At 38.8% G+C, this 24,229-nt stretch overlaps 1 protein-coding gene across 1 annotated transcript; it reads left to right on the top strand.

The window, feature by feature from the left end:
* Positions 1-19,673: 19,673 nt before the first annotated feature.
* LOC104221808 (pentatricopeptide repeat-containing protein At3g29230) lies at positions 19,674-23,137 on the top strand. The gene is made up of 2 exons (XM_009772942.2): positions 19,674-21,516; positions 22,442-23,137. The coding sequence occupies exon 1, from the start codon at positions 19,782-19,784 to the stop codon at positions 21,351-21,353; it is 1,572 nt and encodes a 523-aa protein (XP_009771244.2). The 5' UTR covers positions 19,674-19,781; the 3' UTR covers positions 21,354-21,516; positions 22,442-23,137.
* The last annotated feature ends 1,092 nt before the right edge of the window (positions 23,138-24,229 follow it).

The raw sequence follows: 24,229 nt of genomic DNA on the forward strand, positions 1-24,229 counted from the left end.
CCAAATGGGGATTGTAAACCTGTGGTTCCGGTGCGTGGAATGTAGGCTCAGGGGGATAGTATTGTGTATCGTGAGCCTGAAACAATGGCTCACTGGTCGTTCGCTGCAAAGGGGCTGATGCAGGTCCCACAAAAATGGGAATATTGGACGTTGGGAGAGGTTGATGGGGTGGTGGAGCTTGGGAATCATGAGGGCTTCTTTCTTGATGATAGAGGGGATTTGGGCGGCTTGTGGAGGGGCCAGAGTGAGGGTACTCCGGCACGTGTCCCAGTGTCTCAGGGCTCTTTTGCGTTTTGGCCAGGGCTAGCTGCATTGCATGCATCTCCAGTCCCATCCTCTCAATCTTTTCCATTGCCTCTTTTAGCAACTGGCTCATCGGCCTTTCTTCCTCATTACTATTCTCAGAAGTGGTCATGCTTGTTGCTACCGGTCCTTTGGATCTGGTTTGGTATGAATGTGTTGCCAGAATTCTTTAACAACTAACTGTCTGGATATCAGACAACAACAAACTTTGTTAGTGTTAGAGCTTAACAGATTTGATCATAACACATAGAGGATGCAATGCACCTAGGCAGTTAACCGTTTCTACATGCTTTGCTTCAAACCACATGCGTCATCCCGGTTTGTTCATTCGTCTCTTTTTTAGAGTATTATGCGAAACCCCGCGTTTTTATTTTATTTACATTTTCTTTTCTTTATTTAAAAAGCGGTCGAATCTTATGGGGATTGCCTACGTATCACGTCCCCGCGTGAATCAGACCAGGCGTAGTTCTGCCTTAAAGTAAAGACACATAGAAATTCTTCCGGAGTCACTTAATTTCATTATCAAAATTTGCTATTACACATTGCTTCAAACAACTGGCAGAGCTTTGACCATTTTTGTGACTTTTCAAGAATAAATAAGTAACCCCTTAACCGTTATTCCTCTTCCTTTTCCAAACATTCCCGATATTCAGAAACCGGTCAGCATGCAAGCCTTGAAACAAGTAAATGCATAAAGCAAACAGGATGTAGCAGGATGGTCTTTATTCTCAGGTTGCCTGTCCTAGACGGACCCAGCCCCTGTGCTGAGTCCCCTAAGTCAAATGCACATGATGCAAATAAGCGTTCCTACTAGGGATCCGGCATGAAGTTATGTTATGCTAAGCTGTAAAACCTAGGTGCTTGTTCTAGACCTGGCTTACCCGAGCGGACAACTCGAGCCGAGGATGGGAGCTGTGTACCGGTAACCAAAAGGCCATCCGACTTTGCAACTCCTCCGAATCCTCGTTCTATTTTGGCATATGACACTAACAGAAAGAAGCCACGGCCAGCGTGCGCTCCTCAAGAGAGAAGAGAAGGGTTTCGGCACAGTTTATATATACAGTCCAAGTAATATCAAAGCGGTAAAAGCAGCATGTAGCACATTTAGGCTAAAACATATAATAAAACCAAATAATAGATAATAAATAAAGCCAAATAATAACAATTATTCTAAGCTCGAATTCTTAACCCTGAACCAGTGGTTCTGGGTTATAGCTCCCCAGCGGAGTCGCCAGAGCTGTCACACCTCCTTTTTCCGCACCCGCATGGGCGCAAAGGAGTTTTTTCCAAGTAAAGGACAATCGAAACGGGATTGGTTTAATTATTTCAGAGTCGCCACTTGGGAGATTTAGGGTGTCCCAAGTCACCAATTTTAATCCCGAGTCGAGGAAAAGAATGACTCCATATTACAGTCTGCGTACCAGAAATCCGGATAAGGAATTCTGTTAACCCGGGAGAAGGTGTTAGGCATTCCCGAGTTCCGTGGTTCTAGCACGGTCGCTCAACTGTTATATTCGGCTTGATTATCTGATTTCATACAAGTGTGAACTTATGTGCAAAATTTAACTTTTAACCGCTTTTATCATTTACTGTTTTTATCAAGAATTGCAACGTTGTGAAAATGTATCTCGAACCACGTCACAATCAATGTACCCGTGGTCGTCGACACACTTTGACTCCGTTGAGATTTGGATTTGGGTCACATCAATGTGCACCCGAGTTTAAGGAAATTAAATTATTAAAGGCGCGCCTAAAGCGACTAGCGTATTTATTTTGGGTAGGACCGTGGAATTTTACTAAACGGTCCATCCCGAAGTCTAAACAATTTTTAAAGCAAATATTTACTGAGGGCCCCGCAATTTGTATTTTTATTTGGCGAGGCTCATCTCATTCCTTTTTTTTTTCTTTTTTTTTTGAAATGAATTTGCAACATCATGGACACGCACCTCGAACCACGTCACAATCAATGTACCCGTGATTAGAGACACATTTCGAATCCGTCGAGATTTGGATTTGGGTCACATAAATGTGCACCCAAGTTTAGGAAGGTAAGGTTTATTAAAGCGTGTCCTAAAGAGACTAACGTGTTGTTATTTTAGGAGGGTTGTGAGATTTGCTAAACAACCCGTCCGGGAAACTAAATGCTTCAATGATTTACATTTAACAAGGGCCCCGCATCTGCGTGTTTTGTTTATTTTCATCGAGGCTCATCTCGTTCTTATTTTAAAAGGACATCCTATAGCAACTACGTTTCTTGTCGTGTTCGTCTCTATCAATTGAAAACGGTAGACAGTCCTAATTAATTACATGATTGCGAGTTTATCTATAACAGAATTCCGAGTGCTTGCGCAAAATCAGAAAACATGGCCATGCACGTGGGCAGCTAATCGGTCATTATGGGCCCAAACCCAGCCAACATAGTATCGGCTGGGCCTGGGCCGCTGCCTTTCTGATGAAAGCCTGCTGGGTTCGTTTGATTCGGGCTCGACCTTCGTGAGGTTGAGAAGTGCAGACTTGCGCTGTTTATTTTAAAGCAATGGTTCGCCAATTATAAGGAGGCAATTTATCAAAAGGAAATGAAGTTAACTAACATGGACGGTTTTATGCATTTAAAGACATGTTAAACGCAATTAGATAAAGCCTAGGTACAACCTATTGCACTGGGAATACTTTTATCTATCAACCCATATATACAAACTAACATTCTATCACCACACATTGATATCTACTAGGCATGCAGGCTAGCTTCAGTATCTAGACAAGAAAGTAAGCTATTATACATTACATGAAGTTTAATATAACAGTCTATGTATGAAATAAACATCTTCAGCTCTTCTCTTTTATATTCATGCTCAACTTTCAAGTTACATTGACACTATTAATCGTGTACCTGGTATAGCAAAGAAAAAGAAGAAGGAGAATGGTCAGCTGAGTAGTATGCAGCAAATACAGCAACAGCAGATAAACACCAACAACACAGCAACAACAACCAGCCACAATGATGGAGCTCACAAGTGGTCGAGCAACAAACAAACAGTCCCAGAGGCAGAATGATGAACCAACACTACTTCCCAGAACAAAGAGGAACAACCAATAGTCGAGTACCAAACCAATGAACCCAGAAAAGAAAGATGAAACAACAGCAAACAGAGTATTCAATGCAGCAACACTACCAATTCAATAACCAGAAACAGCTCAACCAATGCAAACCAAGAACTTGGCCAAGACAGCTTGACCAATATGCACTCTTATACAACTTTCAGGCAGTGTTTGGTTGCAGTGTTTATTGGAAACTAACTTATGTTTTTCAGTTTTCTTTGAACTCACCAGACCTCTCTTTAGACTACAAATTTTTCCAGCCCTTTGTTTTTCCCTCTCTGAAAGCTAAAAGTCCAGCCTAAGACCCTTAAACTTCAGCCCCTGTTTTAGTTATCAAATGGCCTATTTATAGGCCAAATGCACCATTACAGCTGAGCTGCCCTGCCTGCCAATTGGCAGAATGCCCATACTCTTTAAGCCCATGCTCAGCATGCTTGGTGTCAGCTCCCTTTATTCCCCACGCCTGGTTTTGTTTAATCCAGAATTATGGGCTCATTTGTTTATTCATTTTGAGCCCCCATACCCTTGTGTCTTGTTCCCCCATTGGTATTAGTTTAATCCTAAGTTAGTACCCTTTTTGTCAGCTCACTTAAACTAATTACTTCTGTTCTTTTTAAACACCCCAGAATACCCCCGTTAACCTTGATTATTACTGCCCCTGCCTATTGCAGCATTAGGGCATTTTTGCACTGATGAAAACTCGAACTCAGGACTGCCTAGACTGAACCCTTTTAGTCATTTTTATAATGCCAACAGACCATTTCAAACATTACTAGGTCATCCAGCCAGTGTCCGAGTTTAATTAGTTATGTGAAACTCCTAGCTCCTTCGATCCATTAGTTATAGAAAACTAATCGACGACATTTATCGAGTCGACTACACTAATTATAGCAGGTAATAATCGATCGCTCACATAAACAATACGTTTAGGGACCTAAAGGGTATCAGACAATTCTGTGTTAAATAACTGGGAACCTATATAAGTTTATTCATTTGACGACCAATCTAATCGAACAGGTTCATCACAGAGTACATTCAGAATACAAACAGAAGACAATCGACCAAATAAAGGGTCTTTAACAGAGATGAAAGAAATCTGGAAGAAGTAACAAAATAACAAACAAACACAAAGAGATATGCTGACAACTTATTTGGAAATAAAACAAAAGAACGGAAAACTTACCAAAATGTTTAAACCAAACAGACCCAAATCAAACTCGACTTCGAACCTTTGAGGCCGAACAAACCTTAATCAGGGTGTTCTCACATGAGAACACCTTGGTTAAGGTCTATTAGACCTCAAACCTATGTCAAAACTGGCCGGGTTCCCCAGGTGCATGTGCTTCAAAAGTCTGGATTTCCAGATCTGGATTTTTGGGAGTTGTGGGTGGATTCGGACCAAACCAAGCTTGGTTTGGTCACGAGGAAGGTCAGGAGAGTGTCTAGCATGAAGATGGGGTGGTTTGGCATAGGTCCAGGTTCGACTCAAATCTTCAAACGAAGATTCGAGACGAACGGAAGTGATTCGAGGCTTGTGGTTAGTGGATTCGTGTTCAGGATGGTCGGGTGCATCGGGGGTGTTATTTTGGTGGTCATCGGAACTGTGGTTGCCAGGCTTATGGTGGGAAACCTAGGCTGCTAGGGTTTGAGAGGAAAGGGAGCCTGGGGAAGATGGTGAATAGTGGCCGAGGGGGGGGTGTGGCTTGGGGCGTGGGGTAAGGGGGTTAGGTTTATATATGTATTGAGGGTTTAGATCCTGGCCATTGGATCAATTGAGATCAAGGGCCAGGATCTAACCATTGAGGAGGGACGACGTCGTTCGGGAGATGATAGTGGGTTATGACCGGGTAGGGGATTGGATCGGGTCATGTTGACGGGTTTAGAGGAAGGCCTGGATCCGTTGGATCAATGGGAATGAACGGCCCAGATTAACTTGCCTGAAACGACGTCGTTTCGACTTAGCAGGGGCTGTATTGGACCGTTTGATTGCCATGAATCAACGGCTCAGATTGAGGCGCTGATACGACGTCGTTTGGGACGTGTCCGGGCAGCCTGTGTTTGGACTGGATCTGTGTCCTGGTCTTGGGCCTATTTTGTTTCATTTCTTGGCCCAAACCGATTTTCCCTACTCTTTTGCTTTTGTTTTCTTTCTTATTATTTTTTCTTTTCTTTTAAACAAAATAAAAATAACAAATAATAAGGTAACGGAATTAAACAACAATGCAACATTTTAACACAATTATCACAAAAATATTTACGTAGGTTAGCTAAAAGCCTAGGGCGAACGGTGCACATATATATTTTTTGAATTTTCTTTTACTGACCGAATTATGGTTTAACCATCCTAATACATATATTTTGTATTTTGTTTGTTAATGATTAAATGCAAAAAAAGAATGGACAGATCCACAAGTGACTAACAACACATGAAAACTCGAACAATTGTACAACGAAGCCATTTGTCACTATTTTTATTTTCTTTTGGAGCGAATGTCCGTAAAGCAAAAATCACGTGCTTACATTACCCACCAATCATAGGCATCTTTTTGTAAAAGGGAGATAACATACTTAAATTTGGCAGCATTAGTACACTCCAGTTGTTCAAAGACCCTCTCCATGCGCTTGAGCCATTGTTCAGCTACCGTGGGATCTGTAGTGCCTTCAAATTCAACTTCGCCCATTTTTCTCATCTTCTCAAAATTTATTTCACTAGGTTCTGACATTGTCCCAGCTAAGTGACGAAAGAATGCAGCCATCTGCTGGAATGGGGGAGTCATAAATGGAGTATTATGACTCATTGCTCTTGGATTACTGCCCATTTCATTTCCACTAACACGAGGATGATTTAGGTCAGGCAAGGGTTCCTCATTTCCTCCCTGAATGTGAGGCATGACATTATACTGGGCCTGACTTTCATCAATGGATTCAACAGCTCTATTCGAAGAAGAGGCCATATTAAAAGTCCTATAAAAGATAAGATCACACTGCATTAGGGACATGTACATGATGCATATGCACACAGAATACAATAAATTAAATTAAACAAGTATGCAAAACTTTATAAACTCCAAGTCTTTTTTAAGAAAGGAAATAACAACAAATACTAGGTACTATCACAACAAAACAAATCCTAGAATCACAAACTGTGGCTCTGATACCAAAACTTGTAGCAACCCCTTTGGGAGAGTACTACTTAGGAAACAAATCTAATTTCCTACTTACAAAATATTAAAAGAGATATTAATAAAAATATTCAGAATAATTTTAGTAGCGAAAGTAGGCCCATGCGAAAAGGTTCAAAGTGCAATATATTTTTTTTTTGAAAATACACCATAATTTTATTTTAAATGAAATACAATGTCAAAATATTAACATATGGTGATATAACCCTTCTGGATTAATCAACAGATTAAAACAACTTTCTAACAGATTTATACAATCATTCAAAATCACTACAAGTTTGTATTGTACATAAATTTCAAACTATCGGGAAAAAAGAGAAACTAGTTTTCTCCTTTTCTACATATTTACAAGACAAAGTGTAAATTCAGCATATTACAAGACTTGAGTTATTAAAACACCCTAATACAATAAAATAGGTTACAAATTCAAGTTACAAGATTTTGGTCTTTAAAATCCAACAAGTCTCCAAATAACATAAGTGTGACATATATATATATATATATATATATATATATATATATATATATATATATATATATGTATATATCATGTATATCTTGTATATCATGTATATCCAGATGTTCCAAAGGATGAAAGGCAGTAGGGTGGAGTTTGAAGTTTTAAAGAAGGCATTTGTTATGTGGATAATATTGTCTTTGTGGCACGTATCCTTTATCTAGTGGACAAAGTTGTGTACTTGGGGTCTTTGTAGTTTGAAAAAAGACCATAAGTGGTAGGAGTTTTTGTATGAGGAGAATATGTGATGTATATTCTCCACTATGTTTGTATAGAATTGGCAAAGGTTTGTTTGGAGTATATATATTTCTTTAACAGGAAGTCTTTAATAGGTAATTTGTGATGTACAAGTAGCCACAGAAAAGATTTCAGCTTATTCAAACACTTAAGCTGCCAAAACCAAGAGTTATTTACAACATTTGATTGCATTGTTTGGTTGTTGATCTGGAGTTGTAGTAGATATGCTGACTTTGTAGTACAGTTGCCGAGAGATGTTTGGTTCTAAAAAGATTGGTCAGGTTTTGTTGTGAATGAGATATAAATACTTTTGATTCGATGTACAGTATCAGGATATAGGGTTAAGGACAATCTATCCAAATACCACGAATGATTTGTAAGGATTGATGATACTGTTTGTTGTTCCTCCATATATTATAGAGGCCTGTGTATTGAGTTGCACAAACAGTTATTATGAGAAATTCAGTTGTCATTCCAGAGATTGATTTTTTTTCCATCTCCTATGTTCCAGGAAAGCCCTGTGCGGAATAGTACATTTGCTTTGGTCATACTTTTTCATATGTATGAATCAACATGTTTAGCTTCGTGTTTCTTGCATGTCTATGTTCATTATGTTGATAGGGGGTGATGGGATTTGACCCGTCGGCACTTGAATAGTCTGAAACAAAATCGTTCAGGGATGGATTTGGTATTGCAGGTATCTACCATGCATTTAATGCACTGTCAATGGCAATCATTCCTAATTTAGATGAGGGTGTACATAGCTAATATTGAGGGTTTATGGAGTGGGTATATATATCCCGGTTGGATATATTTAAATGTTCTTGGGATTGTTACCTTTTTTGGGCAGAAATATTTGTTGAAACAATTGTTTCCGTGGGGATAATGTTTTGGTCATTTATTTCAGGTGAGTTAGCAATAAGGTTGGAGTTATTGGGAAGATATTTGGTAGAAAGGTTATTTTTGGTGGAAAGGTTATTTTTTGGATTGTAGGGGCGTGATAGTGATTGGATTGTTTGGAGGGGTGTAGTCATGAGTCCGGAACCAAAATGTAGTTTTTTTTGACTCAAAATACGCAAATAAGTGTTAAAAAAAAAGTTACCAAACTATATATAACGCCACAAAAAGTGGCGCTATACAGTAACGGTAACTGCACCGTTACTGTATAGCGCCACTTTTTGTGGCGTTATATATAGTAAAGCTGACACATCTTACATAGCGCCACTATTAATGGCGCTATACCCCAAAATCCCATCTTACATAGCGCCACTATTAATGGCGCTGTACCCCTTATTAAAAATCCTTCTGTCTTCTTCTTCTTCTTCCCATCTCCATTATTTTAGTCCCTTTTGGTCCCCCCGATTCTGCCCCATTTTAAAAAAAGAAAAAATTTGGGTCCCCCGGCACATAAAAGTTGAAGATTGGTGGTCCCACTGTCGAGTAGAGCTTCGTGTTATTGTGGATTCACTCTTCCGGAGTCAAAATTGCGATCTATTTACATTCCGAAAATTCTAAATCGAGGTATTTCGATTTATTTTAAGTTGAAACTTTTATAACAATGCATATTACTTGATTTGTATGTGTTCTATTTCGGTTTGTGTTTATTTTTTCCGAAACTAGCATGTTAAATTTTATCCGGATTTAATTTTAGTGTTGTATAAAAATATGTAAATTAGTCTAAAAAATGTGTTTGTTAATATCCTCATGTATATTTATGTGTTTTTATGCCGTTTAGTTTAGATTATTTTTTAGCGTAGTAAAATGTAGACCTTTTTAGCGTAGTAAAACGTAGACCCTTTTAGCGTAGTAAAATTTAGAGCCTTGTAGCGTAGTATTGTGTAGTATTTTAGCTTAGAATTCATTTTTTAAATTATCTTATATTCTAGCACGAAACCCATAATTATAAAATTTATATATATATAATTTTTACAATTAATTTATTAAAAAATATGAATAAAAATTATAAAAAAACATAAAATTATTAATGATAGTTTGGTACCACTAGGCCTCAGAAAATCTAGCATGAAACCCATAATTATAAAAATTATATATATATATATATATAATTTTTACAATTAAGTTATTAAATAAATATGAATAAAAATTATTAAAAAATATAAAATTATTAATGATAGTTTGGTACCACTGGGCTTCAGAAAATCTAGCACGAAACCCATAATTATAAAAAAATTATATATATAATTTTTAAAATTAAGTTATTAAAAAATATGAATAAAAATTATTAAAAAAAAACATAAAATTATTAATGATAGTTTGGTACCACTAGGCCTCAGAAAATCTAGCACGAAACCCATAAGTATATATATAATTTTTACAATTAAGTTGTTAAAAAATATGAATTTAAATTATAAAAAAACACATAATTATTAATGATATTTATTAAAAATTATGAAATTACAGTTGACGACATGGATGCACCTATACATCCCGGCCCTCGGACGTCGGAGCTACTACCCCTACAGCCCTAGCATAGATCCAAGCATATATGGGGGGGGGGGAGAGTTGCTTACGCAGACTTTTCGGGGCAGGAGAGTGGATTTATTGTGGGAGTTTTTGACTCCTCCCCGCGTTCTACATCCCCGTGTGGTCCATCACCTGGAGGAGATGGGATTATATAGGATCATTAGCATTGGCCGGATACAGCTCGACTATGCTTTGATCACGGCGTTGATTGAGCGGTGGCGACCGGAGACGCACACTTTCCATCTGCCCATCGGCGAAGCCACCATCACACTCCAGGACGTCGAGATTTTATATGGCCTGTCCACTGATGGCTTGCCAGTTTTACTGCCTGGGAATATGAGATATTTTAATCGGGATTCATATATGGATATGCTGCACAGGCTCACGGGCTTCAGGTCCGAGGACCCAGATGTAGCAATTGGGAGCAGTCGTATGCAGTTGGTTCCCATTAGAGACCACTTGGTGCAGATCCACGATACTATCACCGACGACTCAGCGGAGGTGGATGTGGAGCAATATACGAGGTTGTTGTTTCTCCTTCTATTTGGGGGGGTCTTGTTCCCGAACACTTCGAGGAACCTAGTGAGCCTCCGTTTTCTGCATCATATTGCGGACTTCGATGATACAGTCAGCTACAGCTGGGGTGGTGTTGTCCTATCATTTTTGTACAGGCAGATGTGTCGGGCATCCATAGGCACACAGAGAGACGTTTCTAGCTTTCTGCCACTTCTACAGGTGACAACTTATTCAAATAATATGCCCTTTAGTTACAATTCTACCTAGTTATAGTTAATCTTTACGTCAACTTTGTATGTTAGGTTTGGGTGTGGGAGCGATTTCTGCAGCTTCGGCCACCTCTACCACAGCTACCGGATAATGTACATAGTCCTGATCTCCCTCTAGCTTGTAGGTGGGTATTGTGTCGTAGACCTGCACGAGAGTATCATGGCCATCATAATCTCCCCTTCTGTAGGGATGTGTTGGATTTTCTGGAGGACGCACAGGTGAATATCTAACTAAACTTACCAATTATTGTTTAACTAGGTGTTGCGCATACTAACGGTTTGTGTTATTATTTGATAGTTCATTTGGACGTCGTACAACGAAGAGCTGATAGGTACCCTGCCAGCGTATTGCATGCACGGCCGCCATATTTGGAGGGCTTCCGTCCCTCTCACGTGCCTCGATATTGTCGAGCATCATGCCTCAGAGCGAGTATTTCGTCAGTTTGGATTTCCGCAGCCTATACCGACTCGGCCTGCATGGGATCCTTTACATTATGAGAGGGATGATCGGATGAGGGTGGACGACACATTTATTGATTGGCTGACAGCGCAGTTGGGTATTTGGGACAGCCGAGGGGACTTGACCCCAGCTCCGCAACACTTTCCTATCGAAGTTTATATGGCATGGTACCACACTGTTTCCCGACTTTTTATCGGGAACCCAGTTCATCAGGTAGATGGTAGGTACGTCTCATACACCGGGAGACATGAGGCTCTGGTATGTTTTCTGTTATTATCAATTACATTAATAGTAATTTCGAGTCAAATACGTAGTTTATATTAAAAACTTTTGTGCAGGCGATTGGATTGCATACCGTATATCGTATGGGGCAGCAGATGCAGAGTTATGTCCACGATCCTGTGATCATGCAGGACTATAGTCGTCGCTTCATGGATGTGGCTGCCCAGACACTGCAGCGAGGCTGATCGGATCAGCGTTTGGCACACTAGCCAGATTATGTTGACCCAGCCACGTACCAGCGAGGTCGTGGTATGCCACGAGGTGGTGGCCGATGAGCTGCTGCTTCTCCACGACGAACTGCTGGTGCCGGACGACGTGGTCGTGGGCGGAGAGGAGGTCCCCAACAAGGGGACTTTGAGGCTCCTGCTGATGATGTTGCTGCTGATATGGGAGGTGGCATGCATGAGACCGACATGCCGTCCTACAGCCTTGGCATTTATGACACTCCAGAGACGTCGCAGGTGACCCCATCGGGTCAATTCTTGATCACGGGCTCGGATTTTCAAGGAGTGGAGTTGGGTAGATATTTCCCTGGCCCGTCTACCACTGATGAGTCTCGACCGATCCGAGATTTTGATAGTGGGCACCGACTGAGTTATGGCAGCTCATCACATGCGCAGGTATGAGTTTATTAGTATTAATTTTATTACTGTTTTTACTATAACTTATTTATTTTGTTTTAACTTTATTAATTTACTTTTTTAGGCTTCATGCGATGCTGCGACAGATGACTACATTCAGGATCCAGACACGATTATGGTAAGACAATATAAATTTTTGTGAATTGTTATGTAGTTTTCTATACTAAGTTTGATATTATTATGTAGCCTTCTACTGGACCTGACAGCACCATCGATACATGTTATCCTGTGCCGCATCCGTCCATAAGGAGACGACTTGATGATGATGATCCTGATAGCGTACCCGGGCGGCAGGGGATGCGCCTCAGGCCAACGGCTGCTTTGAGACACACCGGATGCGGGACACATTGATTCGGTCTTCCATTTTTATGTTTTTTTGGTGTAAATAATATTTTTGTATACATTAACAACAATATTTAATCGAATATGACAATTACTTTTTTTAGTTCTCATTCCGTTTTATAATATTTGGTATAGTAACACAACAACTTAAACTTAACTTCCACTTAAATTAAAATAAAATTTAGTACAACAAACAAGGAAAACATTACTACAACACAAACACAAACATAACAGGCCAACATAATAAAAATACATGACATATGAAAATGACACTAAACACATACACGCCAATGCTCCATCCTCAGTTGTCATTTATTCTTCGCTCCAACCACTTAAATCGTTCTTCCATTTGTTCTTTTTCTTCTTCTAACTCTTTCACTCTCGCCTTCACCTCCGCAAGTTCCCGTTTATATTTTTCGTTGCGTTCCTTGTGTGCTTCACAATTCCATTCTGCTCTCCATTTTTTATCTTCCACCTCCTTCAGTTTCTCCCTCATTTCTGTAATAATTCTATCTCCCTCCTTTTGTATTCTATGCTGGTATAACAACATATTATGAAATTCCTGTAATCTATCCCTGTAGCTTTCCTGATAACATGGTTCCTCAGCCCATTCATCAAATTCACAAGTAGGTTCGTCGGGTTGCTTGTACAACATGTTCATACAGCACCAATAGCGGCGTCCCGCGTTAGCACCTTCCCACCCACAATCCATCATGCATGGTTTTCCATAGAAGCAAATTGGTGGACGACCAGGTTGAGCCATTTGTGAAATATTTGCTTATAATAAAAAACCTTACTTACTTTTAATGAAATATTTCTGGGGGAAATTTTTAGCACACAAAATAACTACAATGACCCCATTATTTATAGGCGAAAACAACACACATATAGCGCCATATCTAATGGCGCCATATCATGATGTTGACAAGACGACTTTATGTCAGCCGGTCAGCTTTTTCAGCTTTTTCAGTTCGACAAGACAAGACACACATAGCGCCATATATAATGGCGCTATATTTTGCGTATTAAATATCGTGATGTCGACAAGACAACACACACATAATAAATATACCGATAATTATATTAAATTATTATTTAAATAGGTAAAATGGGAAAGTACAAATCATAATTAACAAACAAGAAAATTTTATTTCATAAATACTTAAATCGTATACATAACAAACTAATTATTACAACATGAACTCATGGGTAGTTAGGTACAATAGAAGAACACCCGCCCTGAGCTTGATTACTGTTGCCACCCAAAGGACATTTTCTACGGTCGTGTCCTGTTTGCGAGCATATACCACATTTGCGCGCATATACGGTATCACTAACATCCATTTGGTTCCGTATACGCGTTCTCTTCTGCACCTGTCTTTTACGCAAATATGACTTGTTACACACCATTTTAAATGGTTCTGGGGGCCAGTAATGCTCAGCACCCACTGGCTGCAACTGGCCACTATATGTGTTTAGGTATTTGGAAACACTATATTGTTGATCAATATAGTTGGTCTCCGCATAACCAACACATTGAAAACACTTGATGGCATGTGAACAAGGCATGTGGTAGATTGACCATTTCCCACATGAGCATAACCTTGTAGATTCATTTACAGTATGTATATTATTACCCCGATTATTATGGATAGTGGTGCGAACTTCAAAAATACCTCGTTCGTTATCATATTGCAAAAAGGAATGTCAATGTGCTCGCCGTCTGTATTTCTCTAATCTCTTCATAGGCACTGGCATAAATTCAACACCCATTTCCATCAATTTCGTTGCAGCTGAAGACCGCTGCACAAACCTCTCCGCCATCTGCTTGAACGACATACACACCATGGCTGTGACGAGCAATCCTCTTGCCGACTTTAATAACCCGTTGAAGGATTCTGACACGTTTGTAGTAAGAATTCCCCAGCGTCTGCCACCATCTTCATGCAACGTCCACTTTTCAGGGTCATGTCGCATTAACCAACGATATGCTGCCTCGTCTTCTTGCCTGATAGAATCCATATGCCTCCGGAATTTATGTTGTTGGTGGTTTGTTGCTGCCATCCACATCAAATCATGTAGATCCTTTTTGGGATGTGCCTTCTTGAAATTGGCCTTAAAGTGCCTCACACAGTAACGGTGGTATGCATAAGGTTCTTGCCAGGCAGGAAGGTTCTCCACAGAACTTAATATACCCCCGTGCCGATCAGATATTAGACAAATACCTGAACGATGTTTGACAACGTGCTCTTTCAAGTGGTTCAAAAACATTGTCCACGTCTCTGTGCTTTCATTTGCACAAATAGCAAAGGCTAGAGGAAATATCTGTCCATTAGCATTCACTGCCACGGCTATCAATAGCTTGATATCGTACTTTCCATAGACATGAGTTCCGTCTATGGATATTACGGGCCGGCAATACGGAAAACCATCAATTGCTGGCTTAAACGCCCAGAACACGTAATTGAATATATATTCTGGTTTACCCGGACTCCGCTCAAGCTTCCATTCAACAACTGTTCCGGGGTTAAAGGTACCTAGGCAGATCCGCAAATGACTTATCCCAGTTACCATAGACTATTTCAAACGCTCTTTTGCGCCCAAGATATGCCTTTCTTTTAGTAATTGTGTGGCCATATTCCTGGTGGACTGCTGTAATGCACTCTTTGATTTTATACCTTATGGACGCTTCGATGTGCGGAATAAGTACAAGAGATATCAAGTCAATATCCAAGTTGAAGTGATTCCCGTTGAAAGTGTCCATTTCGCATGTGTGGGTGGGAATGTATTTACCCACTTTCCACATACCTGTCTTCTTCTTCGACGCACGCAACATCCAATTACATGGCCAAAACCACCTGCGGCAAATAGCCTTGTATACCGTCGGACTTGACTCTGATACCTGCATCTCACGACACTCTTTAACATTGTGCATTTTACAAGCCCTGCTTACGCGTGCTTTATCAGGAAAAAGCATCCCCTTTGCAAGCACCGTTGGTCTAGACTCATCCCACATTGCTGTCCGGATTTCATCAAAATCCCTTGTGAGAGCTTCCACATCCGGCACGGCTGGCAAGTTATCAATATAAAGAATCTCCCTTGAATGAAACGGCACTTCAGACTCGTACACTTTTCGTCTATGGGGGGCTCTCTTCAAATCGGGTCCTTCCTCCTCGTCCTCTTCATCACCATCCTCACGAGCAAATGGTGTCTCGTCTCCCGATTCATCGGCATTGTTATCGTAATCGCTGTTCTCTTCCTCACTCTGTGCATCTGCCAGATCCTGATGTAATATGTCGTTTTCGGGCAATTGAGTGAGTACGGGTAGTTCAACTTGCTCGTTTTCACTGCACATTTCAACAAAAATATAAGCTACTAAATTAATAAATGCTTTATATATGGCTATATCATTTCACTTACAAGTCGTAATGTGATGACATTCCATGATGAACGTTTTCAGTTAGGTGATGACTACCGGATGGGCCACTTGTAAAATTCATATCCGGCCGGTACCCTCTATTAAATAAATGAGCGTTAAAATTAATTCAATACGCCAAAAATATACATAATTAACACAAATGAAAATTGAAGTTTACCACTCTTCTTGTGAATTATGGAAGCAGGGTATAAATTATTTTCTCACTGCTCATTTGCCGACGGTGATAAATTTAAATCAAGAAAAAATCTTTCATCCGGAACATGTCCGGCAAAAACTGATCCAGAATAACCACCCGATGACTGGGGGTTATCTCTACTACGCACAACCTCATTTTTTGGAACGTCTTCGACCTTCACGTACATCTCCAACATTGTGATTACAAGAAATTCCCGGCATTCGTCCGGAGTCCTCAAGAAATCACTCAAAGTGTCATCATCGTCGATGTTAAACTCTGAGTAAAAAGCAACCCCTTGCGGCGTAACGGAATACGGATATCTTCCGGTTACTTTGAGTATCACTGAACGTTTTCTCACACTCATTTTTTTGCATAACAACGATATCAATGTTTCGTACTCCATTGAAAGTGGCAATTTAACATTACACTTAGCAGGTAAACTGTAGCCCACAGAGTTATTCTCCATCACAACCTCACCCCCAATATAATGATACTCTTATTCTACGTTCTTCAGACATAATGAAAAAATGCTGGAGAATTTAACAACAATTGAAACCAACAAGAGTTAAAAAATTTTTTTGAATGAAGTTGTGGCGATTCTACGATGTTTATATAGGAAATGGCTAGCCGGAGAGGTTTTTTTTGTATATAGCGCCACAAAAAGTGGCTTTATACGCTTTTGAATTATTGAACCCATAAATTATTGGTGGGGTCAGGTAATAAGGGGTATAGCACCATTAATAGTGACACTATGTAAGATGTGTCAGTTTTACTATATATAACGCCACAAAAAGTGGCGCTATATAGTAACGGTGCAGTTACCGTTACTGTATAGCGCCACTTTTTGTGGCGTTATATATAGTTTGGTAACTTTTTTTAACACTTATTTGCGTATTTTGAGTAAAAAAAACCACATTTTGGTTCCGGACTCGTGTAGTCATTACCTGTTTTGGTATTGTCATAGGTTTTGTATAGGATGTTGTCAGTTAGTGTATCTGACAATATAGAGAAAGAGTTATGCGTGTATATAAAGGATGTAGAGGATTTTTTCTTAGTGTATTTCCCATGGTATGTAGGTGTTTCATCACATGCCACATCATGCATTGATGTGGATCCCTTTTAGACTAGTGTGATTTTGGTCTCCTTTTGTGGTTGTGTAGGCTCCACTTGATGGTTGGAATTCGAGTTACGTGGTTGTGTAATGGAGACAGGATGTATATGGGTATTGTGTGTACTATCTATGTTTTCTGAGTGCTTGGTACTATAGATTTGATATCTACTCCAGTGCTGCCGTGTATTCCTCCGTCAGTTTTGACAATAGATCTTTCCTCTTTGATGATGGTATTGGTTAGATACCCCTCGTCTTTGCTTATTTTTTCCTTTTGGGCTTCCTTACTTTGAAAGCCCAATCCTGCATCTGCAATAACTACTGGTACTGGAATTGGTACTGGATTTTGTTTTGAGTGTTTACATGTTCTTTTTCTTTTCTCTTTGAGTATACAATTGTTTTTCAAGGCCATTCATAGGCCGGTTGGCTTATACTTTCTCCATTTCTTGACGTGGTTGCCTATGATTGTATCTTCGTTGTACATTGGTTGTGTTTATGCCTTAAGCATCCACATAGGGTGAATAGGGGGTTAGTGTCCTCATAATGTATCTGTTGGAGGTGGGTTCCCAATAACACTGATGTTGTGTTTTGCCTATTGGGGCCCGGATGCATAGTCTTGCATATCGTCCTCTAGTTGCTTGTGTTGTGCAGTTATCGATTTTTCGTAGTGTTCCTAACATTTGGCTAATCCTTTTTAGAATCGTTATGTCATAAAATTCAGTTGGTAGGTCTTGCAGGCGTATCTATATGACAGTTGTGATTGATTTTGCTTCATATGGATTGAACTTTGGCTCCCCTTGTCGGATTGATAGGTATTGTGATCCAATGAACCATGGCCCCTACTGTAGGGCTTTGTTGTAGATTTCTCGTGAAGTAAACTTTACGAGGTTGAAATCATTCCCCAAGTTCATTAAATTTAGGACTTCTACTAATCTCCATAGCCTGTGTACTTTATCTCTTACAACTTGTTTGGATGGTTGTTACTCATCGTTTTATAATGTATTGTGTTGTATTATATCGTTTTATAAATACAACGTTTGAATAGATTGTATTGTTTGCTGTTGTTAAATAGCATTTTGCATGTTTGGTTTGATTGTATCGTACTGTACTGTAATTGATAAGTTTACTAAAATACCCCCAAATTATTTAAATATTAAATTTATCAAGAATTACACATAAAAATAATTTAAGAAAACCCCTTTCTACTATTTATCACCAAATATGTCTTGTAAATAGATTGAGTAATTAAATTCATGCAAATTCTAACAAATTTAGCAATTTTACGCTGGAGTTGGAAGCGGCAGAAATTTTGAAAAAAAAAGGGACGAAGACAAAGTAGGTTATAGGTGGGAGATTTAGAGCCCGTTTAGACATAAATTTTTTTCTTTTCCCTTTTTGTCAATTTTTTTTTACTTTTTTTTCGAAATCAACATTTGTTCATAAAATTTCCATTTTCGCTTGAAGATGCATTTTGGAAACTTTCGAAAATTTGAAAAACTCCAAAAAGTTATTTTTCAAAATTTTCACTCAAATCACTAACAAAACTTCAAAACAACCCAAAGTTATATTCACGTCCAAACACAACTCTAAATTTCAAATACCATTTTCACTTGAAAAATATTTTCACCCCTGTTTTGGAATTTTACAATTTTTATGTCCAAACGGCCACTTAGAGTTAAAATAAAAAAAGGTAAATGGTAAAATAGAATCATAGAGTAATAAGTTAGAGCATGATTGGAAAGAAAAATAGGAAATAATTTGAGCTCACCAAATCGGTTGTTTCATTATTGCGGAACAATAAATTTAACAATACAATAAAACTAATTTTAGTGAAACAATCAAAACATTATTTTGGGATAATAATACAGTACAATGAGTAACAATATCCTAGTCCTTTCCCAAGAAGCTTTTTGATGACAGATTGCTTCCATGGTTGATATAGCCTTTCTTTATTTTGTGCTGGAATGTGTATAAAGTTAGGGTGCTTTTCCAGATTTATGTTTTCATCTTCAAGAGATATATTATTGAAAGCCTCGCATTCAAAATCCAGTGGTGTGCTGTTGTTTTCAGGGGAGATTAATTTTTCCTTGAAGCTATCTTTCCCGTTCGTCCCTTCCTTTGGTTTGTTTACGCTGTGAAGTAATTGATCTGGCTCTTCATCATTCATTACTGTATCCTGCATGGTTTTCATTTGCTATTGTGTTTGATTGATTGATCTAAGGCAGAGGAAACAAATTTTTCCTATTCCATTCTTTCTCAGCTTCTATTCCACTGACTTGTCAGATTGAATACATTTTCTGCTAAAGTAAGTAATTGACTATATTGAAAGATACTCTCCAATATAAGGAAACAAACTTACCTTTCCTCCTAGTTTGCCGTTGCTTTGAGCTCTCTGTTGCAAATAATTTAAAGTTTAGCCACTGTCAAGCTTGCCCTTCCCATCACCCATCAAAGTATTTTTCTTCCCAAATAGCTAAAATTGCTATAAACATATCCTTAAAGACTCCTCATAGACTCCTTGAAGAAAAGTTCATTACTTTCTTAAAATCATGTAAAACTATAAAGCAAGTCAAACAGATTCAAACACAAATTATAACTCAATGTATTGGCTATACCCAATACATTATCCCTCCTCTTTTATCAAAATGTTTGGAGTTAAGGCATATTTCCTATACCCACCATGTGTTCGATCAAATTCCTGAGTTAGATGCTTCTCCTTTTAACATAATGTTCAAAGGGTATCTCCAGAATGATATGTACAGAGATGTAGTAGTGTTGTTTCGGAGAATGATGGACGAAGATGTTAGGCCGAATTGTTTTACTTTTCCTATGGTTTTGAAGTCTTGTGTAAAGTTGTTGGCTTTGGTAGAAGGGGAAGAAGTGCATGCGGTTGTGCTAAAGGCTGGATTTTTGAGTAATAGTTTTGTGGGTACTACGTTGATCGATATGTATTCGGGTGTGGGAAGAGTGAAATGCGCTTATAGGGTGTTTAATGAGATGGTTTTACGGAATGTGTTTACATGGACTTCTATGATCAATGGATATGTTGTGAATGGCGATTTGGCATCAGGAAGAATGCTTTTTGACTTGGCGCCTGAGCGAGATGTTGTATTATGGAATAGAATGGTTACAGGATACATTGAATGTGGGGATATGGTAGAGGCTAGAAAGCTTTTCGATGTGATGCCAAATAAGGATTTAATGTCCTGGAATACTTTGTTGAATGGATATGCTAATAGTGGGGATATCGAGGGGTGTGAGAAACTTTTCGAAGTGATGCAAGAAAGAAATATTTTTTCCTGGAATGGTTTGATTGGAGGTTATGCTCACAATGGACGTTTTAGTGAGGTTATTGATGCCTTTAAAAGGATGCTAAATGAGTCTGACGTGCAGCCTAATGATGCCACTCTTGTGAATGTGTTGTCTGCTTGCACGAGATTAGGTGCTCTTGATTTGGGTAAGTGGGTGCACATATATGCCGAGAGCAACGGCTATAAGCACAATGTGTATGTTGCCAATGGGTTGATTGATATGTATGCAAAATGTGGGGTGGTTGGTCATGCAATTGATGTGTTTAGGAGCATGGATAAAAGAGATTTGATTTCCTGGAATACCATCATTAATGGCTTAGCAGTGCATGGTTGTGGTAGTGATGCCTTGAGTTTGTTTGCAGAGATGAAGAATTCTGGAGTTAAACCAGATGGAATTACTTTTATTGGTGTGTTATGTGCGTGTTCTCACATGGGTTTAGTTGCAGATGGTTTTGCCTATTTTAACTCGATGATGAATGAATATTCCACCGTGCCTCAAATTGAGCATTATGGTTGCATGGTTGATCTGTTGGGACGAGCTGGTCTTTTGGAGCAGGCGGTGAATTTTGTGGAGAAGATGCCTGTACGAGCCGATGCTGTCATTTGGACTGCTTTACTCGCAGCATGTAGAATATACAAGAAAATTGACTTTGCAAGGCTGGCTCTTCAGAAACTTATTGAGCTTGACCCAAAAAACCCTGCAAATTATGTTATGCTTGCAAATATCTGCGGTGATGCTCGGAGGTGGAAAGATGTGGCAGAGCTGAAAGTGGCGATGCGGGACACTGGGTCCCGGAAGGTACCAGGATGCAGCTTGATTGAGGTTGAAGATGAAGTGTCTGAGTTCTATTGCTTTGACGAGAGGCATTCCAAGTCAAAAGAGATATATGGAGCCTTGAGAGGATTGATGAAGGCGTTAAGATCATCTGGATATGTTCCGGACTTCATGGAGGTTGGTCAAGAAAGTCCAGGATTTATCATGGATTAAAAGTTCTTGGTTCTTGAAGATACCAGTGGGATTCACTGGGTTTGTTGTTGGTTTCTTGAAGATATCGCGATTTCTTTGATCAAAATCTCTTTAAAATGTTTCATCAATATCACTGCAGTCCAAATCTCGTCCACTTCAGCCTTCAAATGTTGGAAAATGAGGTGTAAGTTTGCCTCGTCTCCTCAATCGAGTGCATTAATAGTTTCAGAATACACTATATTTTCTATGATGTTCATTGTTCTGTAAGATGCTGAACACTTACATTGCTACATGGCTCACCAGTCACATCACTTCAATATAGGTGTAATTTAGCTAGTTACACTAGTTTAAAATCTAACTTTTGGAAGCTTACTTTTTGTAAAGAACTGGGCCTGTCCGATTCTCACTTAGGCTTTGAGGAGGTAAGGAACAAGCTTGCCCGATTCTCACTTAGGCTTTGAGGAGGTGAGGTATTATGTCCCCCTCGTTCATGTATTCAACTTTAGATCTTAATATACAAGATAGGGGTCAATCCCAAATCCTTCATCACCACGGGTGGGTAGAACCTGAGATTGATTGGCTTTAATTCAGGAAAAAAAGTCGTATACTTCAATTGCTTATATCATGGAACACCTATAGTGTCTGCGCATCACTGTATGAAAATGAGAGGAAACTTGCTAGATTTTTCCATTACAGGTTACCGATCATGTAGTAGTGTCTTCTATAGAAGCTGAATAATAATGTTTGAAAACCTCTTCAAACTAATTTTCATTTGACCTGGGAAGATGAAACAAATGCGGACTTGTATCGAATCTGAATTTGGAGAGTCATTTCTAGTTATGATAGGTGAAAAGCATTGCTATTTTAGTTAACATGATAATCAAAGGGTTTGCAATTTCATGAGTTACTTCTTTTTTATATATGGTGTTTTGATCAGTAATATAGCATTCAAGATGGCTCTTTTTCAAGCATTTGACTCTTGATATTTATGTCTATATGCTTGTGTGCCTCTTTTTATTTCTAGTTTTTTTTTTTTTTTATTTTTTTTTTCATGCTTTCTGTTCCCTCAATGACTTGAATTATAACTATTTTTCTGCTTGCTTGACCAGATTGAACAACAAAACTTAAATTCAAGTGTCATATGCTCTCGGTCACTGGAATAACAGATAGTAACATACAGGCTGTTGTTCTTGGCCTTAAATTCGTTCTTGTTTTGCCTTCTTCTAAACTTCCTCCTGGCCAGATCATCCATATTCTTATCATTGGATAAACTGGCATTTCACCCTAAAGTCGATTCAACGGGCATTTTTCAAACACAGGGCACTTTAGATCATTACGGTTAACATGATAAGGACTGGACCGTTGTCATGCATCAGAATTAACAGTGAGAATGCATCTGACTGTGATCTTTATACATGTATCCTTTGAATTACTTGAAATTGTTGAATATTCGACTGCTGCTTTGTCATATTGAAGATTACAACAACAACAATCCTAGTGTAGTCCTACAAGTGGAGTCTGAGGAGGGTAGTCTGTACGCAGATCTTACCCCCTACCTTGTGAAGGTAAAGAGGCTGTTTCCGATAGACCATCGGCTCAGTAAAAGCTAGCTTATGTTGTGCGGACTCTCAAAAATGTTGCTGCACCTGTGTCGGATCCTTCAAAATTAGTGCATTTTTGGAGGATCCGACACGCATCCGGCAACAGTTTACGAGAGTCCGAGCAACATAGAAGCTAGTTTACATTCTAAATCAAAGCAGCATGTATTGGGCTTTTTGTTAATATATTTTGAGCTTGAAGTCTTTCATTATTGTCTTGGGTTTTTCTTTCAATTTTCCTCACACTTGGGTTCAATATTGGGCCAGGTCCAAAGAACACACCCTTCTCAAGAAGCAACTTTCATACTGTAGCTTTCTCCCTCAAAACTTAAGCAAATAAAAAGAACCTAGTATTTGAAATTTGAACTCTAAGCTCCTGTGATTTTCACCCACTTCATGAAACATTTGGTCATATGCTTAGTTGGAGTAGATGATCTACGAGTTCTTTAATTTTATAAAAAAAATAGAAAAAGGAAAGTACACCATTTTAAAGATGTTATTAGTTGGTTTATAATTTTATATCTATAGTTAGCCTGATATAAGCATTGCAGAATGTTAGAGAACGCACGAGTCGTAAACCACCTAAGAAGTTTTTAATTATTTAAGTGTTCTGAAAGATAAATTATTTCATTAACAACCTAATGAACTACTAATAGGAAATTAGCCCAAGATTACAGTACTTGTTTTGTAGTTCTCTTTAGTAATGGTGGATCCCACTCAACAGCTCTAGAGCTCCAAACCTAGGTTGTTCACTTGTTCCTAATGCATTATTTAAACCTTCAATCAATTTTAAAATCCCCCCGTGTTAACATTACATGCTCTCTAGTCTCTACTAATTATCATGCTCACTCTTTTGTCGTTAAGCGATGAATTAAACATAAACTAAGTTTAATCCGTATCTTATTAGATTTTTTTCCAAAGTAAACACCGACATTGGCATTATAATTCATTTTATATTATCAACAATAACAACAACAAATCCATTGTAATCCCATAAATGGAGTTTGGGGTGGGTAGTGTGTACACATACCTTACCCTACCTTATAAAGATAGGGAAGCTGATTTCGATAGACCCTCGGCTCAAGGAACAATAGAAATAAGATAAAGCAGCCAAGTAGTAAACAAAGGTGACAACAATGCATTATAGTGACAGGCATGAATGACACAACAACAAACACAACATGAAATAATTTTTTTGATAAAGAACACAACATGTAATAATAAAGAACCATAACTAGGATAATACAAAATTATTCTTAGTACTACTGATAGGCCTAGGAGGAACACACTACTAACTGT

The sequence above is a fragment of the Nicotiana sylvestris genome, chromosome 10 (genome assembly GCF_000393655.2).
Source record: "Nicotiana sylvestris chromosome 10, ASM39365v2, whole genome shotgun sequence".
In the NCBI taxonomy this organism is placed as follows: Eukaryota; Viridiplantae; Streptophyta; class Magnoliopsida; order Solanales; family Solanaceae; genus Nicotiana; species Nicotiana sylvestris.

Excerpts from the sequence above, each read along its gene's own strand:
- LOC104221808 (XM_009772942.2), top strand. The coding sequence starts at position 19,782 with ATGTTCAAAGGGTATCTCCAGAATGATATGTACAGAGATGTAGTAGTG.